This window comes from Arvicanthis niloticus, chromosome 3 (assembly GCF_011762505.2).
Source record: "Arvicanthis niloticus isolate mArvNil1 chromosome 3, mArvNil1.pat.X, whole genome shotgun sequence".
In the NCBI taxonomy this organism is placed as follows: Eukaryota; Metazoa; Chordata; class Mammalia; order Rodentia; family Muridae; genus Arvicanthis; species Arvicanthis niloticus.
Genome location: NC_047660.1, coordinates 118,982,256 through 119,009,614, shown reverse-complemented (window position 1 = coordinate 119,009,614; position 27,359 = coordinate 118,982,256). Strand labels below are relative to the sequence as shown.

General features: G+C 40.9%; 1 protein-coding gene across 1 annotated transcript; it reads left to right on the top strand.

Annotated features, from left to right (window-relative positions):
• On the top strand, positions 1–24,472 carry Cpo (carboxypeptidase O). Its single transcript, XM_076932056.1, is given in 10 exon segments — positions 1–9; positions 5,393–5,518; positions 8,808–8,863; positions 8,865–8,883; positions 8,885–8,914; positions 9,854–9,975; positions 11,145–11,203; positions 12,993–13,198; positions 23,154–23,258; positions 24,099–24,472. Coding segments are annotated over 10 exon segments (837 nt in total). The 3' UTR covers positions 24,204–24,472.
• Positions 24,473–27,359: the final 2,887 nt, after the last annotated feature.

Sequence of the window (27,359 nt, the reverse complement as noted above, 5' to 3'; positions counted from 1 at the left end):
ATGGTCAAGGTAGGAGGATGGCAGCATCCAGGCAGACACAGGCTGGAGGAGCTGAGAATCGTATATCTTCATCCAAAGGCAGACAGAACACTGGCTTCCAGTTAGCAGGAAGCCCTCTCAAAACATTCCCCTCCACAGTGACACACTTCCTTCAACAATGCCACACCTACTCCAACAAGGCCACACCCACCTCAACAAGGCCATACCTCCTAATAGTGCCACTCCCTGGACCAAGCATACTCAAACCATCACAACATGTATACACACACACACACACATACATACACATTATCATCTCATCTATAAGAACATACATGCATACATACATACATATATACATATATACATATATACATATATACATACATACATACATACATACATACATAAAAAGCCCTCTACCCAAATGTTAAATACAAAACTATAAAATTCAAGGATATGGGTTAGAAAGCCTAGATGATTCTGAGTATAGCATTGACATTTTAGTCACACCAGGAAAGGCTCAATCCATGAAAAAAAAAAAAAAAAACTGATATGCCAAAATTTAGTAAGTGTATAAACTTCTCTTTAAAAGAAAATGTCAAGAAAACCAGATGACAGAAACTGAGCTAAAATGTGTATGAAGGGCACATCTGAAATAAGTGTGATCCAAAATATACAAAGAACCCTGAGATTCAAACAAATTTAATCAAAGGGCTTGGTAAGTATAATGTGGGCAGATGACCTAAATGGCTGCCTCACCAAAGAAAACACAAGGAGATGAAGAACCCAGGAAAAGATCACAAGAAAACTGAAACTTCAGCCTCCCAGCTGCACCAAAGTCTGTTGCAGTAGCCCACGTCTGGAAGACCAACAGCAAAGTCCAGTGAGGGGGCAGAGCCACCAGAACTCACTTGCTGCTGGTGGACATACAAAAAACGGTCTCGACCAATTTTGGTAAGTGGTTTGTCAGTTTCTTACGAAACAAAACATGTGTTTATCATATGATTCAACAATAGCACTCTTTTGTTCTCACCCAAATGAACTAGGAACATGTCTACATGAAATCACTCACATGTGTGTTTGTGACAATTTAATTCATAACTGCCCATATAGGAAGTAACCAAGGTGTCTTTCAACAATAGAATGGGTAAGCTGTGGCATAGCCAGAGAACAGAGTATTAATGAGCGATGATAAAGGAGCTGCCAAGCTGTGAAAAGGCATGGAAGAAACACAAGCATATTGTGGTGGTTTGAATGAGAGTGGCCCCAAAGTCTCATATGTGTGAATGCATGTTTCCTGCTTGGTAAAACTGTTTGAGAAGGATTAAAAACCATTCCAATTGGCTCACTTCCTGTCTCATGCTTATCGTCTAAACATGTAAGCTCTCAGTTACTGCCCCACCACCATGCCTGCCTGCCTGCCAGCTGTCAGAATGCTCATGGCCACAATATTTCATCATGATAGAAAAAAAAAGCAAGACATGTATTAATGAGTGAAAGAAGCCAACTGAAAAGGATACACAATGTGGCCACAGCTATATAATGCTCTGGAAAAGGTAGAACTATGCAGATTGGGTGATCAGAAGTTATTAACAAGGGTTTGAAATGGAGGAATGGATGAGCAGAGTCCAGAGGACAGTTAGGCCACTAAAATTGATACTAGACTGGTTTGTATGGAACATCACGTGTCTGTCAAATTTCATAGAATATACACCACTAGACGTGAATCTTACATGACTTTGGGTGACGATGTCTCAATGTATTGTTATTGGTTGCATCTGCTGTACAGGGATTAGTTCTCACCAGGTGATTACAGTTCTGGTTAGTATTAGAGGCTCTTGAGTCAGCTTGCCAGGGTTCAGGTCCAGTAACACTTTTCCTGTGATCTGGTTTCTTCATCTCTGAAACAGAGATAAAGAGGAATCCATCTCAACATTTTAGAGAGGAGTAAATGAGATTTAAATTACGTAGAATAGTGTCTGTCTCGTAAAAAGTTTCAGCTCAATAAATCTTAGCTATTACATCTTCTACAAACTGACATGCACTTTTTATCTACAATGCCTTATTGAGTTATTTTAGCCTCCCTGCTAGGCTGACATGATTGCCTTCATTCTGTAGACAAAGAAATCATATCTCCCAATTGCTAAATGGTTTCCCATGGTATCATAGCAGGTAAACCACAGTGTTATTATTCCAAAACTGGCTTTGGGACTTCAAATCCTGTGTGCACTGCCTTCTATGACCTTTGAAATTTTATTTATAGTTTAATTGTGTGTGTGTGTGCACGCGCACGCGCACGCGCATACATAAGTGCTCATGGAAACCAAAAGAGGGTATCACATTGTCTAGCAGTGGAGTTACAAAAATCTCTGAGCTATCTGACATGAGTGCTGGCGACTGAACTCTGGTCTTTTGCAAGGTAAGTAAATGCTTCTAACCTTATAGCCATCTCTCCAGCCCTGTCGTGACCTTTTAAATCAACCTTCTATTCTTCAGGAAGTCCTGATAGCTTCACTATCTCACCACAGCACAGACAAGATCTTGTCAGTCCATAGAGGAGCCTTGAGACCTATTCCTGTGACAGATACCCTCCCATGGGGGAGGTGAATAAGGACACACAATATGAAGGATAGTGTTGCTGGAGGTCACAGCCTGCTTTAGGGTATACCAGGGATACTGTTAACATTCACAAACTAGATTGGCTCAAACTGTGAGACGAAGGCATGCTAAATTGAAGGAATTTCCAAACATCTTCTCTTCCACCATTAGCACCACCATAGAAACTACAAAACCTGGTAATATGAAATAAAGAGACAAATTAATAGCACAAAGAAAAGGGAAGGGGAGCAGCCCCGTGGGCCTAGTGTGAGCTCGGACCATAATTAACACTTCTTTGGGTTTGTCATATACTTAGCAGGTTTGAGAAGTATAGGGTTGGTGCCTGTGTGAGTGTGTGAGACACCGGGAGTTGTGTTTAGCTGAAAATGTAAGATCTTTTCTCTTGCTAGATTCAGGGGCTCAGCAGTAGTTCTCTGAGGGAAAAGCCTTTTGCAAAGAAGCATTTGTAACTCTCTGAAGACGCTCAGTGGCTTCCAAAAGTAGGTAGTGAAAAAATAGCTCTTGTGTGTCTGTCTGTGTGATACCAGATACCACACATATTTTTGCTTTTAGGTATAAACTTCTAAAACTAGAGTGGCTAAATTCAAGGAGACACACATCTAAAAGTCATATATAAATGGACACATCGCCTTCTAAATAGGCGTTAACCAATTTATACTCTCCACACTTGGGGATGGAGTATCATTTTTCCAGAATTTTTTTTAAGATTGCTAGAAGCAATTTATGCCTTCCTCTGTAATAAAAGTTAACCTCAAAGAACTGTTGGCTCCCTGGTTTCAAAGAGGATGCTGTAAGGCGGGGGAAATCTGATGATCTGCTATAAAGGTTAGTGTTCACAATTTGCTAGGATCCAGATCACCTGTAAGGAGTTATTTAGATTAGGTTTGCCCCTGGGCATGCCTGTGAGGGATTGTCTTATCTGGGTTTATTAAGGTGGGAGGCTCCACCTTAAAGGCAGACACCAGGCTTAGGTCCTGGGCTGCATGAAACAGGAAGCTAGCTGAGCCCCAACTTTCATTACCCTCTTCTTCCTGATTTTGGACACAGTGTAGCCAGATACCAAGTTCCTACCTTCAATAGTTCTCCATCACAATAGAACGTACTTTCGAACTGTGAGCTGAACTAAGTCCTTTCTCCTTTAAATTGCTTTTGTCAGAGGATTGTTATCACAGTGGCAGACAGTAATGAAGACAGCTTGATTCCATGTAAGAGCATACTTAGCTTGGTTACCTGCTGGCCATGTGACCTTGATAAAGCCATCTGACCTCTTTCTTAGCTTCCTCCTCCTCCTCCTCCTCCTCCTGTAAAACTGGAATAATAGTGTTCATCTGAAAGCACTGTGGTGATGACAAAGTCGGCTGCGTTCTCACTGATTACTCAGTAAGTAGGTGTACTCCTGCCTCTTTCAGGTGCTGCTGTTTATAGCTTTATTGAGGCTTAAGCTATGGCTACATCCGTCCCATCACAGATGTTTACGTTACCTAAGTCATTGAAATCACCTTTTGTTAAGTATTTACTAAGGTATTAACAACTTTTCTCCATAGTCTGCATGTCAATTCAGACTCAATTTAAAAAAAATAATTTGTTTTCTCCAGTCAATTATTATTTCCTATAATTCTGATTCTCTAATATATATAATTATATATATATATTATATATAATTATATATATAATATATTATATATATATTATATATATTTAATTCTGGATTCTCTAATGCCAACTACTACATAGAAATTCAGTTGTCTTGAGGCCTGAGACATGCTGATGGCTACTTTAATAAGTTTCCATTTTTGACTACATTTCCTCTTGTGGGACCCAAGTTATAGATTTATTGGTTACATTATAATATTCCTTCAAAGACTGATATACATGATTTATAATTAAATCAGCATCTATTCAGGTCTATTAAGTTTAATCAAAATTATTATCATGTGTCTGACTTAGAAACTTCAGTAAGCATATTCTGGGAAGGGCATACATGGGTGTTGTCTAATCTTAGAACCTTAACAACGGATGCTTTGTTAATCTACTTTTCATTACTGTAATGAAATACCCAAAGCAGGTGAACTTTATAAAGAAAAGGGGGGTTAATTAACTCATAGTTTGGGAAGCTGAAAGTCCAGAAAGTATGTGTCAGCCTCCTGTGAGGACCACCCTCAGCTGCATCACCTCATGTGAATGGCAATAACATCACCAATCAGGAAGCCAAAGGGAACTGCAGGGGCAGCATCAAAACCTTACCCTATTTTACTCTCAAGAATACTTGCTCTAATATTCCTTGTGATAGAGGAATTCAAAAGGACCTAAGGGGCACCACCACTACACATGCATCTTCAAGGCTTTGTATACCCTACATCGCTATACTAGGGATCAAGTCAAACGAACCGAACCGTTAAGGCACAGAGAATGTCCAACCAGTGCTCTTAGGCTGCTAAAAAGATCCCAGAAAACAAGCCTGGCCTAAAATCACTGCCCTTATTGTGTGGCACACAAAGGCTAATTCTGATGGCCGTGTAAAGGACACAGTACACAGACTCTGAAGTGTCACTGGTAGATTATCAAAACTGTTCATTCTCAGTTGCTCATTTGTAAAAGTCAGCGGAGGTGTCCTAAGACTCGGTACCCCAGGAGGTCTTCAAGTAGCAGGAAAGAGGCAATAAATAATTGCTTTGGTTTTTTGTTTTGTTTGTTCGAAAGCCTTCTGCAGTCTAGAGCAGAGTTCACTGACTTAGTGAAAAAAAGCGGGTTTTCTCAATTGGGGGCAATCAAGCAATCTGCCTAGTGACAGCACTGGTCCTTTGGGTTGTTTCCGATCTATCAGTGCATGAGCCAGGTCAGCGAGAAGGCTGCAGGAGTGCTGACACAGCATTTCCTGGGAATGACCTATGAGACCTGGCCCTTGTACTACCTGAAGGTGAGTGCAAAGCCTGAGCCTCACTGTACTGGCAGAATCTGCCCCTGCAGACCGCACACAACCCAGAACTCTGTCAGAGCTGCGGGAATGCAGTGTGCACGTCTTTGCCTTTTCTACCCCAAATTACGCTTTTATATGCGCCTTCTTCATAAGAGGTTCTGAGGCAAGACAGGACTCAAACACGGGGGAACGGCAGTGGATCACCCCAGTAAGGACTCATTAGAAGCAGCTCACTTTTCACCTTCAGTGGTGATTTGTGTGTTTGTGTTTTCTCTCCTCTCTCTCCCCTCTCCCCTCTCCCCTCTCCCCTCTCCCCTCTCCCCTCTCCCCTCTCCCCTCTCCCCTCTCCCCTCTCCCCTCTCCCCTCTCCCCTCTCCCCTCTCCCCTCTCCCCTCTCCCCTCTCCCCTCTCCCCTCCTTTCCCCTCCCTCCCCTCTCCTCTCTCCCCTCTCCCCTCTCCCCTCCTTTCCCCTCCCTTTCCTTCCATCCCCCATCCCCCCTTCTCTCCCCCTTCCTTCCTTTTTACTTGTGCCTGGATGTACCTGTAGAGGTCAGATTATGACTTGCAGGAGTTGGTTCTCTTCTTCCACTGTCTAAGTGCTGGAGATCAAACTCAGTTGTCAGGGTTGGAAGCAAGAGTCTTTTGCCACAGAAACATCTTGTTAGCTCAAATGCTTTGTTTTTAAAAGACATCCTTCCCCCGGTGTTTTAAAAACAGAAAACCTTTGTTTATTATCCTTTGGCTTTACCATGGAGAAAAAAATACCTCCCAAGAGGAGTATGGTGATTTATACAAGGTCAAGGTCACATAACAAGATAATTGCAAAACCATGAGATAGTTAGGCCCTCAGTTATCCTACCCTTTGCATGTAATGTGTTTTTAAAAATGAAGGGGTTGTCTGGGGTATGTCACCCTTCCATAGGGTCAGGATTTCTAAGCTTTCAAGTCTGGACCAGGGAGTTATCTATTCTGACTGGACATTAGAATCACCTGTGGAGTCTAGCCAACTAATCCTGCTGTCTCAGTGCTTCCCAAAGAGATGGTAGCCTGATTGTTCCAAGATAGGACAAGCTCCGATGTCAGCCTAATACATGGTCAGAATTGAAGCCCACTGCATTAAAACAGTAGCCTTTCTTTTTCATCTCCTTCCATCCCCTTTTCTGTCATACAGGGGATACGCTATAATCTTGCCACACTAAGCAAGCTGTCTACCACTGAGCTACATCCTCATCCCTTTTGATTAATTTTTTAGGCAAGACAGATTCTTACAAGTAGCTCAGAATATATGTCTGTACCACTATAGTTGACAAAACAAGTCTTCAAAGGGTGGTCCTGAGTCCCTCACCATCAGCAGCATCTGGGAACTTGATACAAAAGCACATCCTCACTGTATCTCTGATATTAGAAACTCTGGAGGCATGCAGAGTGCCCAACCATCTGTGTTTTAACTGATCTAATCTTGATAATTCTGATGTCTATGAAAGGTTGTCTTGTCAACAAGTTCCAGGTGACTGTGGTATTGTTGTGTAAGAGCTACCATCTTCAAAAGCTAGCATTGTTATTTTCTTGGCCTCTATTACTGTGTATAGTCATGTGTAGGGCAGAAGAATGCATGAGTGAGTGAAGCCTGTGTATTTTGTCACAGGCATGGCCATGTTGAGGACTCCAAGGCCTCCAACCCATAGGACAATTTACCCAAGCTTCGTATCTATATGGGCCAAGCTCAAGAGGGATGCAAAGCTTTTCTCAGGAGTCTAAGTAGGTATTTATGCAGGATTGATGAGTGTATGCAAAGCCTCACAACTGCAGCTTCCTCCAGATGTTTACAGCCTGAGACTGTTCACCTACAAAGTCCTCCTACAGAGTTTACTCAACCCTTCCTTCTATGGTGTACCATGCTGAGGCTCCAGGTTGCAGTGATTAAAGGCCTGATCCTGGCTTTGCTGTGCAAGAGTCTGTTTTTATCTCATTCCCTTACTATTGCCCTAGTCAGGGTTCCAGGACCGAAACCTTCAGGCCCAGGCCCAGGCCCAGGCCCAGGCCCAGGGGATGCGGTAGCCATGCAAGAACCAAAATCACTGCCTCAGACAGAATTAACTGAGAGATAGACTGACTGGTGTTGTTAAGGAGCTGGCACCAGTTAGCCTGAATTTTGATAGACAAGCTCTGGGCTGAATCAGCTGAGATGCCTCAACTTCCTTTGCCCAGGGCAAGGATAAGTAAAATAATGCAAACATAACAAGGGGATAATAAAGATAACACCCAATTAATCCACATATGATCATAAAATGGGTAATTTTAGAAGAAAATTGGGGGGTAAGAGGGTGTCTGGAATCCTGGGATCCTTGAGAGGCAGGGGAAGCTACGAGAAGTAAGTCCCTTGAATACGACAACCGCAGCCATGTTTTTGCCCCAGCTTGTAGGAATCTTACGTGGAGAAAACGAGCCTTCATCAGCTCTCTCCCCAAGACTTTGACAAGTAGCCTGGTCTAGGCCATTAACAAATCCAAGGCAGATACAACTGTTACAGCCTGGAACTTTTCAGAGCCCCCTCTCTGCCAAAGAGAACACACGATTGTCAGTGTGACTCCACACACCTCTAGGGAAAGAGCAGATTGCTTCCTGGAGTGAGGAAGACATCATCAGGAATAAGAAACAGACACGTAGGGAAGAAAGTGGATGTCTGTGGGTAGAGGAATAACCTGGGAATTCAACAAGCACTGCACAGAGGTCTGGACTTTCATCTAGTCATGGTTTGGGGAGGGTTACATGATCCATTGTGAAATAGTTTTGATTCTTGAACACCACAGCTGATACGAGCTATGTGTATAAAGCCTGTAAGCATATTATGTATGCTTTGGAGCTTGTGGGACAGTTGACTTGAACTTTAAGCAACTTTGCCTCTGTCCCCAGAGTGTTGAGATTAGAGGCATATGCCACCACATCCAGGGCTGTCAGATGATTCTATGTGTGATAAAGCTTGAGAGCCACTGTATACTTTGCTTTTATTTGCAACCAATTTAGCATACAGGGAAAATGATGCTTTGGATGGGTGTGCTGGGGAGTCAGTTGCAAGGTCCTGAGGACAGTTGTCAAGGCCATGGGCAGGAGAAAAGGGTAGAAGAGGAAAGGACTACATTGATGGGTATCTCTACTAGTATCCTTGCCACCATCTGTGAAGCCCAGAGGGAAGTAAGAAAGGGCACTCTAGGAAATAAAAACCTGGTGACTTTGCATGGTGGCTTATACCAGTGATTATTTGGTTATGGATCCTGAATGCCCCTTCTAGATCAGCTTATCATCCAGCAATCCCAAGATTATTTGGATGGACTGTGAAATTCATGCCACAATGGATTGCCCCTGCTTTTTTGCCAGTGGTTTCTGAAAGAAGGCAGTGTCTTTAGTCGCCTCATAATGCTAAATCCTGCCACTGAGTACCTGTCCATCTCTGGGCTCTTTAGAAACATACTCGCTGTAACTGTAGTAAGTTAGCCCCTCACTTCAAGTAAAATGGAATTAGTGAGCAGCCTTGACAAAAACTGAATATCCTGAATTCATTCCACTGCATCCAAAATCATTTTTTATTGGAAGGCAAACTTACCTAATGTAGAAGAAAATGCATAGTGGAGGTCAGAGATACTATTGAATCATGTCAAATAGTATTAGGAAAAAAATTCAAACACTGAGAAATATTTCACCTAGCTTCTCATCTACTATGGGAGCATAGAAATGACAAGCCATGTGTTTGTTGTGTGTGTGGGTCAAGAGATTTCCCATGAGGAAAGCACTCTCCCTCTTCTTTTCCCTTTAGGGAATAAGACAACTTTAATATATTGTTATTAGTCTTTTTGAAAACACAGATATAAAAAGTAACCTGGAAAGAGTCATTCCTAAGATCAATAGCAGAAATGCCAACAGGGATAAATACAAATTAGCTCCATCTCACACCTAGTGAATTATAAACTTTCAAGGGGCCAGGGGATGAGAAAAGACACAGCTTGAAAGTCAGTGTTTTGTTGTTTTGAGACAAAGTCTTACTACTTAGCCCAGGCTAGTCCCAAACTCATTATGTAGTTTATGGACTTGAGGTCTTTTTCCCTTGTTTTGTCTCCAGAGTGCTAGGATTACCGGTAAGCCACTGACACTCAGACAGGGGCTTTAGCAGATCTGTCAGATGACAGTATCTGCAATCAAATGTGAGAGCAGCTACTCAAAATGTCCATGTCAGTTAAGGAGGACCTGATGGCTCTTAGAGTTAAGCTGAGATTTACAGAAAATTAGAAGAGAAAAATTTCTTCGTAGAATCATTCCAGATGTTTCTCTTTTAATTCCCAGATTCTACTCAATGATAAAGACAATGCAAGTACCAGCAGGCTCCTTAAGGAACTAGACTTACTTGTGCTTCCAGTCCTGAACACCAATGGTTATATCTAAACTTGGACAACAGCATGGGCACCGCCTGTGGCCCAGGATTATTTATGTTCATGTACTGAAGCTGTACTTGATTCATTTTTCTGATATCAGCCATTCTAGCTATGGAAATATTTTCTAGCCCCATTTGATAGCTTTTCATGGAAGATAATTTTTTGGATGTGGAAGCCTCACACATCCTGAGAGTTGGAGCCTAGTGTGGGTCTTGTCTATGGTTTTTCCTCTTCCCAGTTGTCCATTTGGACTTACTTCTGCTCTCTTCTTGGTGTTTATGGCTTGTTTATTACCTAATTAGCATTATATTAATATGCATCTCATATACTGACCTACATCTACCTCAGAGTTCTTCTTAGACACATGAGGAGGAACAAATGACATCTAAATACTAAACTAGCCTGTGGCTTTCAATATGATCATTCGGAAGGTTAAATGTCCTAGGCTTCTATGCAAATATTAGAAAGCGTTTTCCATACAATATTTATGAAGCACATTGCTCCCCAAATGAGAGTCCCTTTTCTAGAGAGTACCCTTCTTCTTCTTCTCCATCACTTACCAGATTTCCCCCTTTCTAGAAAACACCCCTGCTTTCCCCTCTTTCATCCCTCCTTAAAGATTTCTCTTTGGGCCTCTTCTTTAGAACAGCCATTGTGGCCCTGCATATGAACCATTGCCCCCGTACGCTTTCCTGGTGATACTCGCCTTTTTCCTCACTTCTATTCAGCAGTCTTCTTCCAAAAATGTGCAAAACACAAATAAACAAAACAACAACAACAAAACAAAAATCATCTCTAATGCACCTAGAATGGCCTTTTCCATTTGTCAAGCTGTTTGCTTTTCATCTTATACAATTCAATCCTAAACAGTACCCAAAGCTGCCATGAGTAAGATCATGGCCGTAGACCCCACTTACCTGTTCTGGAATGAGAGGCCAAGCTAGTTTCAGTTGGATGTTTCCACACCTGTTCACATTGGTTTGTTTTGCTGCTCCTAATATTGGGTGTTGCTGGCTTCTGTACAAAACTAAAATACACATATGTGCAATTTTTACAATGATAAAGGCAAGGTTTTTTGCTTGTTTATTTGTGTGTGTGTGTGTGTGTGTGTGTGTGTGTGTATGTGTGTGTGTGTGTATTTTTTTCTAGGAAGTGTTTTCTATGTTCGAGGGCTACCTGTCATTATTGACATGATTCAGGAGTAATTATAGTGGCACATGCTTTGGAACAGATCTCAATTGGAACTTCAGTGTCTCCTGGTGTACCAAGTACCTGCTCAGCAGACAAACTGATCATCATCACCACCACCACCACCACCAACAACAACAACAGCCAAAAAGGGCAGAGAAGCATGAAGGCTTAATAAATGTCACCATTTTTGAAAAATCTATACAGCTTCTTGGACATTCTGATTGCTTTAATTTCCTTTAAAGAGATGGTATCATCTGTACAGTACTCAAGTGCAGAACTCTTTTCAAATGAGACTGTCTAAGCAAGGACATAGTAGACCTAGCTAAGGTTTCTATTGCTGTGATAAAACACCATTATTGGATAATGTTTTTTGTGCACCACATAAAAGTTGTCTTTGTAATATTCAAAGGTTGATTTCTGTACCAGCAGAGTTGAGTTCAGGGCAGACCTTGGTATTATAATTTTTATGAAGCATCACCTGTCTCAGTGTTTTATAGCATTATTAAACATCACCTTCTGATTGGTTCAATAAAGAGATGATGGCCTATAATTGGGCAGGAAAAGAAAAGCAGAACATCAGAGCAGAGATAGGAATTCTGGGAAAGAGTCAGGCCCTGGTGATTCGCCAGCCAGACATGGAAGAAGTTGGATGTATGGGAACTAAATTAGAGATAATGGGCCATATGGCAAAGATGGATTAGTATAAATGGGTTATTAGGTTATATGAGCTAGTAGGGAATAAGCCTAAGCTATAAGGCCTAAGCATTTCACAGAAATCTCTGTGTCATTATTGGAAGCTGGCAGGTCGGGACAGTCTGGTGATACAACATGGCCAAAAATCAAGTTGGAACTTGATTTGGCTTACACTTCCACATCAGTCTTCATCATGGAAGGAAGTCTGGACAGGAATTCAAACTAGGTGGGTACCTGGAGGCAAGAGCTGATACAGAAGCCATGAAGGAGTGCTGCTTACTGGCTTGCTCCCTGTGGCTTGCTCAACCTGCTTTCTTATAGAAACCAGGACCAGAGCAGAGGGATAGTAACACCCACAATGGGTTGGGTCCTCTCCCATCAATCACTAATTAAGAAACTGCCCTACAGGCTTGCCTACAGCCTGATCTTATAGAGGCATTTCCTTAATTGAGGTTCCCTTTTCTCAGATGACTTTAGCTTATGTCAAGTTGACATACAATTATCAAGGAGTCAGAATATGTTTTAAGCCATCACTTGGTTTTAAAATATATAGCTCACCATCAAGAAGATTAAAGCCAGAATGCTAAGTGTATTTTGGGTATTTTTTGCAGCAGGAGGCAGACAGCAAGCAGAGTAAACATTTTCTTCTCCTTCCAGCATTTCTGTGTTTCCACATCTTGATATGCTCAAAGCATTGGCATCAAATGAAGAATTAGGGTTAAGTAAGAACACTGCCACTCACCCTATGGTAAAGGTAAAAGATGCAGTCTCCATAGCTTGGTGGTCTTGAAAAAGTGTTTCCTCTTTCTGTTTCTTTCTTTTTTTTTTTTTCTTTCACTTTATTTTGAACAAATAATTTTGAACATTGGCCACATAATCCCACCTTATCCATAGTCCATTACGTGTGTTAAATATGATGTCACCTAGGAGCGGCACTGACCTAGCATATAGGGGACTTTGTAATTGCTAACATGGGCAGACTATCTGGGTTCTTTCAAAAGACTCAGGCTTGTCCTTGGCTGGTAACACAGTTGATTAACTTACAGGACTGACTTGAGAGCCAAAGACAAGTCTGAGTACCATGAGTACCAAGGTTTGCTACTCACCCTGGCTCACTTGTAAACTGAGATCATGGAGTTTTTTCCGAGACCTGCTGTATTTTCCAGGCATTGGCACATCCATAAACTGCCAAGATGTAATATCCTGTGGGATAGAACCAATGTCGGAACCAGAGACTAACTCCATCTCAAGCCTTATAGAAAGCAAAAAAAAAAAAAAAAACCTGTGCTTCCTGACCATGTGCTTCTATGGGCAGCTCATTCTCACACCATATGGCTACCCCCAAAATAAACCAAGTAACTACGAGAAACTAGTAATTCCACAGTGCCAAGGCCTCTGGACAAACCTCCACAGGGTCACTTGCCTGCCATCATTAATTGTCATTTCCAATAGATTCGGGCTCTATTCTCCATCGCCCTCCCCACCTTCCAATCCTTATTTTCTTTTTCTTGCTTTTTGTACCTTGCCAGATGCCTGCCAGGAAGACTCTGGGTTAAATGCTGCTTTAACTACGTTAATTAACTACCTGTTTCATGAAGTGTCAAGTTGGGAGACATCTTAGGTGGTTCAGCTCTAATATAAATGAGATGATTATGTTAATAATCTGCAGGAATGCGCTCTCCTTTTTGCATGTTCTCTCAAAGCTCCATTCAGCTATTACAGCTTTTGAACCATGCCTAAAAACTTGCCAGCTGTTAGCAGAATATGGCACATCTAAAATAACACGGCTAAATAATATCTGCTTTCTCTTCTGCTAAGCACAATGCTGTTTTCTTCTAGAGTTCTTGTAGTGTTTGCCCAGGAATATTTGTAAGAGGAAGTGCCAGGGAAATGCAAGCCAGGGCAGGGAGCTTGTGCTTTGTTTTTTCCAGGTCCTTCTCTGAAGCTGTGCTTGCCCAAGCTCTGGTGGGCTCACTTGCTGGAAAAAGCTGGGCTCTTTGCCCTTTTGTGAATCTGCAGACAGTAGTCACAAGTCAAACAGAGGCAAAGGCAGAATTGTTGTAATGTTTACTATCATTATTTTTCAACCGAGTCGTTTCCATTTTAATTGTGGCAAAATACACTTAACATAGTGAATAATATCAACCATCTTCAGGTGTATAGTTCAGAATATTCTCTGTTGTGAACCAACCCCCAGAACTGACTCACTGAACATACCTGGTACCCATCACATGATACCTCCCTATTTTTCTCTATGCTCAGCTGTGGCAAACCCTAGTTTTCTTTCTGCACCTATGGGTTGTCTACATGCCCCATGTCGATGGGTTATGGCTGGCTTTCTCAACGCAGCATAATATCCTCTGTGCATGTCTTGGAGAGTGTGTTACAGTTTTCTCTCTTGTCTTTTGGTTGTGAGTCTTAGCCTTTAGTGGCCAAACTGACTCCCCAGATCAGGATTTCTTTCCTTTTAAAGAGCAATTAATATTTCAGTATATGTCTAAATCATGTTTTGTTTCTCTACCCATCATTGGACATGTGAGTTTATTCTACTTTCATGAATGGTTAATAATGCTGCTAAGAACATGGCCATGCAGACGTCTCTCCAAGACTCCATTTCACTTCCTTTGGACATATCTAGATGTTTAGTTTCTGGCCTATGTGGTAATTCTACTTTTGATTTTTTTATTTGATCTGCTGCTTTCCATTTTGGTTTTACAATTTAAAAATCTATGTATAGTACATAAGCTTATATACATCACTATAGTCTTGCCAATGCTTGTTTTTAAAAAGAAGTTCCTCATTGTGTGCAGATGATAGGGTAGATGAGAGCAAGTCTTACCCTGTTGTTGATATCCCAGAGGCCAGGTGATCTCTCTTGGTTATTTTATGCCTCCTGTCCTTTTTCCACTGGAGCATGACCCATAATGTACAGGCAGAAGCTAAACGATAACCCACTAAACACCTTTGCTGAAGGGAGCTTTCCCCAGAAATCAAAAGTATCCCCCAATACCCAAATATCTTTCTTGAGGTTACTTTTTCCTCTCACAGTTATAAGATATATACTACATGGTCATTTTGAAATATGTACAAGTAACTAAAATTAGCTTGGATTATTACAACTTCCAAAGGTGTTTTAAAGCCATTATCTCTCTTGACTCTTGTGATGACATAATACACACATTTTGGGGATATATAAAGAGAGCTTGAGCTAGCTACATTCCCAGAATCCCTGCAGGGAGGAGATGGTGGAGAGCAATCACTCTGGGATAGTCCTCTGCATGCTTAAGCACCTGTATCATCCTCACAAAGCCACCTCTGCTTAAAAAGGGGGTTTGACTTTTTGAAGCCATTAATCAGTTTAGATCTCCAGTCAACCATGGGCTAAGTCACCCTCATTTATAACCCCTGACACTTTTTCTTTTGATAGAGAAATTCACAAAAATATAGGTTTTAGTTATGAAGCCCAGAACTAGACCAATTCCCCAGTTTCCATGATAGTCACTAAAGATTTCTTTTATTCTTTGAGAGAACTATAACAAAGCCAGATGGATCTCCAGAGACATTGTAGATCTTCATGGAAAGGTGTCTTTGACCAACAGAAAGGTCTTCATGGGAAGGTTATCATCTTTCAATATAATACCTCAATATGTTTTAATGGGAATGTCATTCCTTTTGGTTCATTAATAGAGATATTACATGATCTGTATTGAAAAGTCAGAGAACCTCTTGTCACTGACTTCTTTTCTTGCTTGAGTTCTGTGGCTACAGGGAGAGATTTGGATCAGGAAAATAATCCTTTTTTTTTTTTTTTTTTTTTTTTTTTTTTTTTTTGGGGGGTTCTGTGATTTTTTATTGAGTAAAATAATGGTGTTAGCAGAGTGGAGATCCTTCTGGGGACTCTGGGAAAAATTCATTTCCTCATCTTCTCCAGCTTCCAGAGGCTGGCTCAGTTCTCAGGAAAATAATCCTAACATGAAAATATTAGTAAATCATTGGTTCCATAAGTAGGAACCAGTCAATTTTTCTGTGTCTTTTGCAGTCTTGAGTGGCAAATAGTAAGCATAACTATTTATCTTTAGACTTTGATAGGAAGTATGAAATATTTGCACTATGTGTCAACCTTATTGAATCTTGGCAGCATTTTTAGGGTTCAGAATTTTATTGTTTTTATGTGCTAAAACTATTTACATTTGAACTCTCTGCATATCAGTGTCTGTACTCTGCCTCAAGTGGTTTCTTCTTACACATCAGAGCCTTTAACCAAAGCATCTGTACATCTGCTTGTAAATATATCCTTACAGCCCAGAGCCAGGGCTGCTGAGCAGGCTAGAGGGCTTTAGCATTATATCATGTTCCACTAGAAAGGAGGTTTTATCATTTTTACTAGAAAGCACCTTTAAGTAGAAAAGATGGTCACAGATAACAACTTTATATGGTCACACAGTATAGTTCAGGAGAAAAGTCTACTTAGGAATTCTGCCCTGAGACAAAGTAAATCTAAGGAGTGTTTGGCCTGTTGTGGGGCAAGGGCAAGTGCATCTCTGTGAGTTTAAGGCAAGCTTGGTTTACAAGGCAAGTCCCAAGCCAACTAGACCTACACAGTAAGAATCTATCTCAAAAAATTAAAACAAAACAAACAAACATAAACCAAAAGACCATAAACCAAAACAAAACTGAAACTGAACAAAACAGCAAAAAGAAATCTATGGGATCTCTATTTCATCTCAGAAAACAGCAAGTCCAGCTGTAGGCTGAGAATCATGATTCTCTTTTTTTTCCCTACTTCCTCATATAACTAATAATAGAAAAAAAAATCCTAGGATTCTTTTGCCAACAAAGAAGGGAAAATGAGTTTGCTATCCCACCCCTAAGATGTTAAGTAAGTGAATTAAAGAGAATAAAATAAATACAGGTTGACCATGGAGTAGTTGTTTGGGGTGAGCTTCAGAAATGAAAACAACAGCAATATAACAACAACAACAACACAAACAGAGAGAGAGAGAGAGAGAGAGAGAGAGAGAGAGAGAGAGAGAGAATATCAAGGAATAATTTGGATTAAATAATGTGGCCTGGGGCTGATTCATGTGACACAAATAGAGATAAAGACCCTCTCAGACCAGCTGGCATGGAATTTCATTCAGAGAAGCAGAGGGGGACATGTGAGTTAAGATGATTAGGAACAGGTCTGGGCCTGATCACTGAGCAGATCTTGGGCCTCAGCTCTAACCCCAGTAGCAACACCCACCGAACACAGTTCTGACAGAACCAAGATAATAGGAAAGACATGCACCAGTCAGAGACAGGGCAGGTAGCACTAAGAAGATCTAGGTGGTGAAAGGCAAACACAAGAACATAAGCATCAGCAACCCAGGGTACTTGGCATCATTAGAGCCTAGCTCTCCCACACAAGAAAGTCCTGAATTCCCCATATCACCAGGAAAGCAAGATTCAGATTTAAAATCACTTCTAATGATGATGATAGAGAACTTTAAGAAGGACATAACACTCTCAAAGAATTTGAGGAGAACATAGGTAAACAGGTAGAAGCCCTTAAAGAGGAGACACAAAAATCCCTTAAAGAATTACAAGAGAACACAACCAAACAGGTGAAGGAATTGAACAAAACCATCCAGGACATAAAAATGGAAGTAGAAACAATAAAGATATCATAAAGGGAGACTACACTGGAGGTATAAAACCTAGGAAAGAAATCAGGAGTCATAGACGCAAGCATCACCAACAGAATACAAGAGATAGAAGAGAGAATCTCAGGTGCAGAAGATACCATAGAAAATACTGACACAACTATCAAAGAAAACGCAAAATGCAAAAAGTTCTTAACACAAAACAACCAGGAAATCTAGGACACAATGAGAAGACCAAACGTAAGGATAATAGGTATAGATGAGAGTGAAGATTCCCAACTTAAAGGGCCAATAAATATCTTCAACAAAATTATAGAAGAAAACTTCCCTAACCTAAAGAACAAGATGCCCATAAACATACAAGAAGCTTATAGAATGCCAAATAGACTAGACCAGAAAAAGAAATACCTCCTGTCGCATAATAATCAAAACACCAAGTGCACAAAACAAAGAAAGAATATTAAATCCAGTAAGGGAAAAAGGCCAAGTAACATATAAAGGCAGACCTATCAGAATTACACCAGACTTCTCACCAGATACTATAAAAGCTAGAAGATGCTGGACAGATGTCATACAGACACTAAGAGAACACTAATGCCAGCCCAGGCTACTATACCCAGCAAAACTCTCAATTATCATAGATGGAGAAACCAAGATATTCCATGACAAAACCAAATTTACACAATATCTTTCCACAAACCCAGCATTACAAAGGATAATAGAGGGAAAGCTCCAATACAAGGAGGGAAATTATACCCTAGAAAGAGCAAGAAATTAATCCTCTTCCAACAAATCCAAAAGAAGATAGCCACACAAACAATGCCACCACTAATAACAAAAATAACAGGAAGCAACAATCTCCTCTCATTAATATCTCTTAACATCAATGAACTCAATTCCCCAATAAAAAGACATAGGCTAACGAACTGGATATGTAAACAGGACCCAGCATTTTGCTGCATACAGGAAACCCACCTCAGTGACAAAAACAGACACTACCACAGAATAAAATTCTGGAAAACAATTTTTCAAGCAAATGATCCTAAGAAACAAGTTGGAGTAGCCATTCTAAAACCTCCAGCCTGAGAACACAAAGGGAGGGACTTATGGCTCCACCTGTATAGGTAGTTGAGGGTAGCCTTGTCAGGCATCAGTGGAAGTGGAGGGCCTTGGTGCCTGAAAGTTCGGATTCCCTAAGTGTAGGGGAATTTGAGAGCAGGGAGGTGAGAATGGGAGGATAGTGGGAGCACACCCTCATAGAAATAGGAGAAGGGGGGATGGGATAAGGGGAGTTGGGAGGAATGGGAGAGGAGATAACATTGAAAGGTAAAGAAATAAAATATCCAATTTGAAAAAAAAAACATAATGGGTCTGGCAATTGTAGTTGAGCAGTCGAGACTTTTTGTCAACAATTTATTACAGGGATTTTGTATAATTCTCAAGGACAAGGTATTGTGGAAAAGGCCCATGGAACTTTAAAAAGATTGGTGAGACATACTGTTGCTGAGACAAAGAATGATGCTGACCTGTGAGCTTGCTGAGTGCCCTGACAAGGGTGACTGGGGAGCTGTATTGAACATATGTTTCTGATCTACCTTTGCTTGACTATATCCTAGATGGGACAAGCTGCCTTGCCTCAAGTTTTTAGAACTTGTGGGATAGAGAGTCAAAAAGAGAAATTATGTCTCTTGTATTCTTCTTAAAGGTGCCCAGCTATTAGGACTCAATCATGTACTTGTCTAGAAATCAATCCAATATGGGAAATAACAGTCTACTTTTGGAAGACTGGATCTGGACTTTGTCAGAGACATATTTGGAAGCTAGCTGTAGCTCAATATAATGTTAGGATAGCAAGAGATAATCTTGGGACAGGATCTGGATTTCAAACAAGGGTTAGTGCATGTTTTAAGGCTCTTTTAATTGTCAAGCTAAAATTGGTTTTGTCTCTTCTACAGCATTTATTGTAAGTTGCATTGACTGTATAATTTCCAATTATGTTGGTGTGTTGAAATCTGGCATGTCTGTTACGGTGGGTTTATCATACAGCTTTCATCTCACTGCCCTGAGTATTAGAAAACCTTGATACTCTGAAAATAAAAGCTTGAAAGTGATAGAAGTCAGTTAGGCTTTAAGCAGAAGCAGCTTGATTGTTGCTGGTTTAACAGCTTTAATTCCATTAATTGCTAGCACCACTGCTTCTGCAATAGCATTGACACAAGGAGTTAAGACAGCTATTTTTGTTAACCATCTAGCAAAAAAATGTTACTAATGTATTGAGTATATAAAAGGATTTATATAGGTATCTGGAACAACAAATGATGCTCTGTAACTCATTCAAATTATCTGAAGGATGATCAGGGCTCAAGAATTAGGAGCCATCCCAAGTGTCATGACAAATATCATTGGAGTAGTTTTACTTTTGAAATTCACAATGATTGTCATTATAATTAGAAAAAAAAAGTTTAAAGACACCTGTAGAATATTTGGCATAATCCTAACACGTCTCTGGGTGTATTAACTTTGCATAGTGAGATTATGAAGTTAAAGAATGCTGCTCTGTTGACCTTTGATGCTGCAGATATTGCCAGTAAAATTATCCATGGCCTGAGTTCAGTATTTCCATTTTGGACAAATCTTGGGAATGGTGTATACAGCTTGATCAACCTAGCCCTTCTTGTCCTGGGAATACTTTTATTCCTGCCCATTGTGTTAAAGCTTATCTTTAACAACATCAACATGTTGGCAGCCAAAGCACATGGCTTAAACCTGAAAATGGTCCCACAGACAGAGTTATTAAATTTACAGGCTTGCAAGCCAAGGATGGGTAAGATTCTGCACAGAGCCTTACCAACCTAAGACAAAGGTGCATTGCCTTTGATAATGCATATTCCATGATGGGTAAGGAAGGCCTTCTTGTCAGAATGACCTAAGACAGGCTCAGTCTTGTTAACGAAATAAAAAGGTAGGGGGGGAGGTAGAAGCCGTTGGGGCTGATTGGCAAGAAGCTGACATGGGCCGAGGACAAGGAAAAGGGCTGCTTGACAGGAATATGACATGGCCAAGGACAAGGAAGTAGGCTTGAAGCAGGAATCTGACATTAGACTAGAACAAAGAAGTAATTTCAGGTATGAGTCTAAATTGTAGGCTACAACAAAGAAATAATCTCAGGCAGGAAGCTAAATATTAGGCCAGAACAAAGAAGTAATTTCAGACAGGAATCTAAATTTTAGGCTAGAACAGGAAGTAGGCTTCAGACATGAAAATGACCTTGGGCTAGGATAGGGAAGTAGGCTCAGATACTTTGTTCATCCTGATAAGCCTTTAGAAACAGTGATCACAGAAGTGTTCACGTAACTGGGTTTAATGCCTTGATTTTTCTTTGACTATTTGTACTTATTTTATTGCTTGTTCCTCAACTATTTGCATCTATTGTATTGCTAAACCCTCAACCTAGACCTGACCTTAATACATGCATGTAATCAAAATGGTATAAAAACATAAAGGAAGAGGGGATATAGGATAGGGGGTTCTAGGGAGGGAAATGGGGAAAGAGGATGACATCTGTATTGTAAATAAATAAAATATCCAATTAAAAGGAATTATAAATACTTGAATCACAAAAAAAGATGATTAGGAACAATTTATTTCTTTGCCAGATGACTTTCACGAGTGAGTGTAGTTGGTGAATCACTGTCCACTAGCACCAGAACTGCTCTGTGTTTCACTGATGGCACCCAGCAGCTCCCTGCATCCTTTCTCCAGCCCATTCTCATTTTCTTACTAGAATTTTTCTCCCCCTTTCCACTCTCCTTTTCTCTCACAAGGTCCTCTTCCCAGAGTGAATGATGTGACTGCTTTATTCCTAGAATTTCCTCAGCTTTCTCTACCCAACTTCTCTGCTCTGGACAAGACAACCCCAGAAACTAAGACATACTCAGAATTGTTTTGGATGAAAAGAGAAAGAATAGGTGAGTGAGCAGAGATAAAAGAATTCCCAGCAGAGGGGAGAGAAGTAAGAAGCTTGCAAAAGTGTTCAAATGTGTGTGTGTGTGTGTGTCTGTGTGTCTGTGTGTGGGTGTGGGTGTATGTGTTTGTGTGTATGAATGAGTGTGTGTGTTTGCGTGTGTATGAGTGAGTGTGAGTATTTGTATGAGTGTGTGTGTGTGAATGTGTGTTTGGTGTGTGTGTGTGTGTGTGTGTGTGTGTGTGTGTGTGTGTGTGTGTGTGTGTGTGTATAGCACATACAGATGTCCCAAGTACCTAAAGGATGCTGCTACCCTATCCTTCACTACAACCACTACTTAATTCTTCCTTTGGAATCTCTCTGATCTCCTCCCAGCCCTACCCAAGCACCACTCCATCACATTTTAGCACTCGTCTGTGAATTACAGAAAAAAGGAAAGGAGAAAGGGAGTCTAAAACTAGGCCATTACAAACAGATTCGGGGGAACTGACAAGCAATGGCTAGATTTCAGGCTAGCCAGTCTGAGAGGGAACTGAGAGCCTGAAACCAACGCCACTGGACATCACAGTGCAGGCAGGAATAATAAGTGGTTTCAGTGGTGTTTGTGTAGAATCTAAGAATCTGGAGGATGGGCTATCATGTTGGGGTGTCTGGAATCAGACAAACTTAGAAGGTCTGTCAACAGTCAGGTGTGAAATTTTTATCAGGAGGTCAGGAAGAAGAGAACTTAGCAGAAGTCTGATGAGTGATGAGCTTCAGCAGTGACTGATCTTGGGAAAGAATCTGCAGAAAGGATAGCTGACACTTAACAGATCATCTAGTTCTGAGAGATTTCTTATAGAATCAGAAAAAGTGGAAGTAGAGGGACGTTCAAACATCTGTAAGAAAAAGTGAGTGGGTAAAACCACAAGAAACTATGAACTAAGAGATGTGAAAGAGACAACATGGGAAGAAACAGAATCCAGTGGGGAGATCATGAAAAGACATATGGAGAAGCTGACATTTGAGAAAGTCCCTCAAGGTTGGGTAAATTCTGCTAGGTAGGAATTCTAGGTAGAGGTAACACCCCGAGAAAAGAAGGAGAAGCTAAGGGACAATAAAGAAGTTTTTCTACAATGTGGTGTGAGTGTATAGGATCTATTATAGGAACGATGGATTAGGAACACATTGTAGAGGATCTCAAAATCTAGGCTATGCAGTCTGTGTTTAATTCAGTGGGCAGTGAGCAGTTACTGAAAGCTTTTCAACAGGATCAAGAACATGGATCTGTGCATCTGGAAGCCACGTGAAATCAACTGGGATAAAGATTGATGGGAGGAAAAGAAATCTATTAGAAGATGCAACAGATTAATTTGGGGATAATGAGTCTGAGATAGAATAATAGCAGTGAAATCCACATTGGGGACTTTGAAGTGGGGGGGGGGTGGGAAGATGCTAAAGAAATCTACAGAATTTTATACATGTGCCGTAGTACCATTATGCAGAAAAAGAAATAGGGAAGTCAGAACATCTCATTGGTGGAAGACATAATGAAAAGAAATATGGGTGTGGTTAGTGTAGGATACCAACAGGCTACCTAGACTTAAATGCCTGAGGGAGGGGGGGGGGGTTTAGAGAGATAGTCCAAAACCTCAGGGATAGATCTGTAAAAATTCTAAAACTCTTGGATTGTCGAATTTATTTTTATCAGCAGCTCTCTCGGCATTTCCCACCTACAGATTCAAGTTGGACAGAAGGCAGAAAGCACACTGAAAGCAAAGCATGGAACCAATTATAGAGTTGGATCGAGTGCAGATATTTTATGTAAGAATACTCTTTTTCTTCTTCTTCTTCTTTAATGGTATCCAAGGCACAGAAGAAATCAATGAAGTTTAGAAGGTGAGATGGGCAGAAGAGTAGGAGTTTCTAGGACCCACAGAGAGCTGTAGGAATCAGAATGACCAAGGATAAAAGGAAGTCTGTGTGATTCAGTATTGTATTCTCTGGGGATACCGAGTGAGTGCAAAGGAAAAACAATGATATACTGGCTCAAACCAGAATTTTCCCTGGCTTGAGTTTAAAAGAGCTGGCAAGTCAGAAGGCACAGGAGTTAACAGGAAAGGGATTGTCCTTTGAGCCTTGGTCAGTTGGTGGCAGTCCCAGAAGATCTACCTGCCAGGAAAGCAGATCAGGGTTAAGACTGGGGAAATAGACAAAAGAGAGATTTCAGCTGAGAGTGCATCTCCTTTTTCAAATCTGAAGTACGCCCTCACACCCACCTCCTAATCCCTACACTACTCCTCTACCCACAGCCCCACCCTTAGCTCCTTGGGCCCACCTAGCTAATATTTGTGTCATAATTGTCCAATGATTCATTTGTCTATTTGTTTTTTAACTCCTTTGTGAGAATTAGTCCATTCCATTCTTGTCTTACAATTTAATTCTGCCTCTTTTTTTTTTTTTTTTTGATCAATTGAGAAACTTTAATCAAATCTCTGCTATGTTCCAGGTATAAGAAAGAGCAAGGAGCCAAATAAAATGCAGCCTCCATAGGGGCTGTTTACCAAGAACGGAGTGGTCCTAATCAGGAACAACTCCTTCATTTTACCAGGGAAGCCTTTATTCAATGGCATGGCAATGGAACCCTTCGAAGTCTACATTTACCTTTCTGTTCTCATTTACAGATGCTGTCAGGGTCCTCAAAAGACTGGGATGGAGACATTGGGATCCCCTTCTTGTACACATTTGAGCTAATGGACAATGGTACCTATGGCTTTGCTCTGATCTAGTGCATATGCGAGGAGACCAGGGATACCATTTTCTTACTCCTTGATGATGTGTATGAGAATTGCTGGCCTACCAACAGTGCCAGAAAGGAGGCAATCACAATCTCGGCATTAACCATGGTGTACTCTTTCACATCTCTCCATTAAGAGTGTCCTACCCTAGCTGGCTTAGCCCCAGTGACAGGGATGTGGTTTAGGGTGAGAGTGTGTGTTGTACAGAAACCAAACCCTGGAACTAAAAATGCTCTATATTCTAATAAAGAGTCATGCTAGCATTTTAAACATTTGTTTTGCTGGTAATTAATTTTTATTGCTCTGTGAGACTGTTGTATTACTTAGCTATTAACAACTATAAAGCTATAAACTAAACCCTTCTAAAATTCAGTGGAGCGTGCACCTGTACACCAGTGAGAAAATTCCGCTGATCTTGGTGCTGCTGATGCAGCTGTGCTTAGTGGTGGGCAGCTGGTGGAGCAGGCTCGGGCTGAGCTGGACTTAGAGGTTATATTCATGCTCCCTGGATCTTTTTGCCCCAGCAGGTTTGGCCTGACATGTAGGAGGGAATCAAGTCCCAGCCTATAGGCACTATTCAAATCTCTGCCTGTAGACCATTTATTAACAACCCATTTGTGCGGGCTAGTTTTTATGTGAACTTGACACAAAGTAGGGTCATCTGGAAAGATGAAATCTTAATCAAGAAAATACCTCTGTATGATTTATAGGCAAATCTTTAGGGCATTTTCTTGACTAATGATCGAGGTGGGAAGGCCCAGCACATTGTGAGCAGTGCTCCCCTGGGGCATGTGGTCTTGGAGTCTATAAGAAAACAAACTGAGCAAGCCAGTAAACACCACTCCTATGGTCTCTGCTCCAGTTCCTGACTCCAAATCCCTGCCCTGAGTTCCCGTTCTGTCTTCCTTTGGTGGTAGACTACGATACAGAAATATAAGAGAAATAAATCCTTTCCTCCCCAAGTTGCTTAAGGTCATATGTTTTGTTACAGCAACAGAAACCAAGCCAGGACACCACTAGCTGAAGGAAGTCACTTGTCTGAGTCAAGAGTCCAAGGGTGGGGCAGAGTACATTGTGAAGCATGCATAAAGACTGGGGTCTTCACCTAAATCACTTTACTTGGTATTGAATGTCACAGCCTTGGACCTCAGCAGGAACGTGCTCTACTTTGGTTGTTATTACTCTACGTGTGTGCAGTAGAGTCCCACTGTGCTTGGAATCTGATCAGAACCTAGGTGATGAGATTCTGTGTTCTACTTATTATTTTGAATGCATGATCCCAATATTCACTGAGGAAAGGAAGTACACATAAGTTCCTTGGGTCTAGTTTTAGTTGTTACCATCCCAGTTTTTAGAAATTTGCTTATATATTTAGTCCTTTTTACTCATGGGTTAGTAGCAGCATTTAGCAAATAGGTATATAATTTGTCTATAAAGTTGCCACTAGCTTTAAATATTTACCTAATTTTTCTGTTTATATGACTATTATTGTTACTATTATTAATTTTGGAATCACCTAGGAATCTTTTAAATTGTTAGGCATTCACAATGGTGCCTAGACATAGTGCACATGTATCTGGATTTTATATTACAATGAGTGACATCCCAAATAGCCACCATGAGTAATTGGAATGGACACACTATCTCATCCAGGGAAAATCCCAGCTTAGTGAAAGCCATCTAGCAAGAGCACAAAGAAATAAACTAAATAATCCAACTGCTATGATGGAACAGAGTAGAGAGCTAAACAGGGCCAGCTCAGATGTTTGTGGCTATCAAGGCATTTAACTGCACCATCTCCTCTGTTAAATCTCAAGTGTTCTTCAAGCAGCCTCCAAGGCTGTCATTTCCTATGTATCTCCATGTGACACCTTGAAATGGTGCTAAGAACTTGACAGGCTTTCAACAAATGCTTCTGTGACCGGCTGACAGGGTGTCCCTAGTGTTTAGTCACCCGTTTCTAAATTTCCTTGTTGGCCATGGTCACAATACACTTCCTGGTTGTAACCCTTTTATTGTCCTCTTTTGTCCTCTCTCTTTCTCCATGTTTTCCTAGTGTGTGGCTGATAAGGGTCAGAAAGGAAATGTCAGGGGCAGTGGGGTTTAATGAATCAAGGGACAGAGATTTACATAAAAATGCCAACTTCACAATTGCAGCATTGTTGGGGAGAAACTAGTTAGTTTTCATCAATGGTCAGCCTCAAGAAGAAGAAAGCTGATGTTACCCACTCAAAGCCACATTGAAGAAGCATGCAGGCCGCCATGTTTGTAATCTCAGGTCGTTGCTGTCCATGTAACCAGGGTGTTAGTTCCAGGGCTTTTAAAAAGAACATGATTTAAATGCCTGCATACTACAGGATCTCTTGCCTAGAAAGTTGATATGGCATTTAAAAGGAAAGCCTGGGGGTCATGACCTGCTTCTAGCTTCTCGAAGAAGCTTTTACTTCTTGTGAAAGGGTCCTAAGAATAAGGTTGGAAAGACTATAAATGAAAAGTTTTTTTCAGACTCCTGGTCTAAAATGGTCATTGTTTGAGAACACTATACAATAATGAAATGCCTATAACCTATAATCTTGAGACTATCCTGTACTGTTGTTTTTGAGACTGGAATTTGATTTTTACCCTACTTTAAAGTCAAGAAATGATTTTGTAATTTTCATGGGTATTAGAAGTCATCAAATTCCTGGGTCAAAGTCAAGGCCATTTTTTTTTCTCATAGCAAGTTAATGTATACAAACCCCAGTATATTTACATCCATACCCGGCACTCCCAAGTCTCAAGGGGATTATGAAGTAAATTACAGGGTGGCATGCAGAGATTTGCTATGGGAGAGACACTCTAAGCTTGGGACCAAGCAGCCGGTAAGTCTAAATTCCATCCACAACGAGACACTTCCTCATCATACTGATGGCTAATTGCTTACTTGCTGCAGACAGACAACTGACCTGAGGATTTGTCCTTCCAGAAACCTTAGCATCATCAGCAGAATGTCACAGAGAAAGAGGTCAGTAAAGGACTATCCCCCAAGAGCTTCGTGTATCAAGTTGACACACAGGAAATTGCTGCTTTTGAAGGTTTTTAAAAGCTTAAGCATTGGTAATTTTATACAGTTCAGCCTAATATCATGTCCGTGCTAATAAAAACATA